We start from the raw sequence: 2,500 nt of genomic DNA on the forward strand, positions 1-2,500 counted from the left end.
GTTTTTTGCTTAACCCTCTAATTTCGAGGAGATGGAAATAAAAAAATAAAAGCACGTTGGAAATCTGAATCAAAGCAATGTTTCTTCACAAGCACCGATTGATTCATTAGAAAATTCTCGGATGCTGTTACAATACGAGTGGTATATAGAAAATTACTGAGCATTTGTATTAATTACATGGGTAACATTATGATTACTGTTAATATAAAATTAATCATATTATAAGCTAGACCTGTTGCTAGTGCAATATTTTTGTGATAACATCAGGCTCATGCCTTATTACTCCCTGAGAAAGTCTCAGGTCGCTCCCGTCAGCCGAAGAAGGAAATACAATCACCAAGAGATCTGCTTCTTACCTCGCATTCGGTGCAACTTTCTCTGATGGAGGAGAATCGCTCGCAGTTGTGCACGATAGACCTATGTTGCTGCAGGATGCGGGCTACTTGCTCGTCTCGTTCCTGCAGATGTCGCAAAACACTGCTGCAGTTAAAAGAATTGATCACACTCTTTCTGTCAAGCGGGCACATGACGGACTGCAGGACCAGATGAGGACAATACCTCAGGGTAACGCGGCGGAGGAGCTGTTCACGTTCCTCTGGTTCTTTACTGTAACAAACAGCCTCGACCAGACTGCGGCACGAGTCACAAGTTTCGTTTTCACGAGGGCACGTTTGGCACTTCGCCTCGACTTTCTCCTCCGGAACCTTTTCTATCTCGAAATTTGTCGCCGCCGCGCACTGACTCTCGTTCCCGCTGTGCTGTGGCACCATCCAGTCCGCGTTGATGGCACCGTTGCGTTGATGGTGACCGTTTTGGTGGGCGTGTGTGTCGGTCGGCGTGATGGCGCTGTGGTAGTGAAGGGAAGTGGGCGGCGGAGGAGTGCTAATAGTTGACCTGTGGGCGGCGGCGAGGGCGAGGGAGAGCAAGAGCGGCGGAAAGAGGAAGGCAAGGGGGGCAGGACGCCAGGGGGGCCGCGGACAATGCCGACACACCATAACCCCGGCCCGTCCCTGACCCACAGCGCATAGTTACCGCCGACACTCGGGGGGGCCTCGCGGGCGGGGGCGGGGGCGGCGGGAGGCCGGGCGGCAGGGAGCCGGAGTCCGCCCACCACAGCAGCAGGTCATGGGCGGCGTGGGCGGCCCCTGAGAGAACTATGCTGTGGGCGTGCTGCCGATCACCTTCCTGAGTTGGTGTGGGTAGGATGCAGGGTGGCAGCTAGTGGGCGGCGTGGATGGGGTGGGAACAGCGTGGGCGTGAAGGTGCGGCACACAGTGGTGGTGGTGGTGGTGGCGGTGGTGGTGGTGGTGGTGGTGGTGAGTGTGGTGCCGGGCTGGGGCCGCCGGGCTGCCTCACTTGTTCATGTCGGAGCCATACTGAGGCTCCGGCACACCACAACCCGCCGACACCCAATCAATACACGCACCCACCCATGCGCACACCCGCACCCTGACCCCGCACCCCCTCCCTCACACTCACCACCACTCACTACTCACTCATTACTCATCAGCCACACACCAGATCACAAACCCACTTCTCAGTCACCATCACTCATCGCTTACTCATCAGCCGTTAGCGCTCTCCTCCCGACGCTCCAGCTTCTCCTCCTGCTCGGTCCTCTTCTCTCGCCTTGACCCCAAAGGAGGGCCTCATCTCACCGCCACTCACTCATCACACACACACAGCGGCATCCTTATATCTCCCTTACAATCCCCACACTCACCGCTCACTCATTGCCTCTCACCTGAGCACCTCCCAGGCGTTCATTCACATCCTCAAGCTCACAGACTTCGTTCTTCCCACACAACTCCCTAGAATCACACTTTTCCTTAGCGCCTTATTTCCGCATCCTACAGCTCTCTCCAGCCCCCACGCTCACCCTGTACTCACCTCCCTCCCTCACCCCTCCCCATCAGTCGGAATTCATCACGAACATCAACACATTCGTTCCTTTACGACTCGCTCATGATTAAGCAGCGAACATCTTCAACTCCTTCCCGACTTACGTGAATCACTCGGTAGTCGCTGGGACTCCACCAAGGAATCACTCTCCTTGTCGCTGTTGCTCTTAAACCGACAGCAAGAGACAAGAACAAAAGCCACGACGGTCATCAATAATATCTTTGTGAAATCATTACGAATGAAATGGTGAAAATCTCCATTATCATATTACAGTGCAGATAATGACAGAAGTTCTTATATTCGTATCTAAATATCAGCTTCTGCTGCTTTCATGGTAATATTAAAAATATGATAAAACTGTAATTACAGTGTTTATGATAATACTAATAGTAACACGATGAGTGCAACATTTGTGGTATGTGGAAAAGATGAGTGATGATAATAATGATAAAGTATGATTTTGATATGATAACAATAGTAAGAATGATGACAATAATAATTATGGTAAAAATAATTATAAATAATAACAGTTACAAAGGTAATTATAATAATAACAGCAATCATAATAACAATAATAACAATGGTAGTAATGATGTTA

The 2,500-nt window shown here is 50.4% G+C and overlaps 1 protein-coding gene across 1 annotated transcript in view; it reads right to left on the bottom strand.

Annotated features, from left to right (window-relative positions):
• The window catches only part of LOC125031238, a 39,456-nt gene extending 38,128 nt beyond the window's left edge, over positions 1-1,328 (bottom strand). Inside the window, exon 1 of the mRNA XM_047621881.1 lies at positions 357-1,328. Within this exon, the coding sequence (XP_047477837.1) occupies positions 357-995 (639 nt within the window). The 5' untranslated portion in view covers positions 996-1,328. The remainder of the gene's footprint in view (positions 1-356) is intronic.
• Positions 1,329-2,500: the final 1,172 nt, after the last annotated feature.

The sequence above is a fragment of the Penaeus chinensis genome, chromosome 12 (genome assembly GCF_019202785.1).
Source record: "Penaeus chinensis breed Huanghai No. 1 chromosome 12, ASM1920278v2, whole genome shotgun sequence".
NCBI classification, from domain to species: domain Eukaryota; kingdom Metazoa; phylum Arthropoda; class Malacostraca; order Decapoda; family Penaeidae; genus Penaeus; species Penaeus chinensis.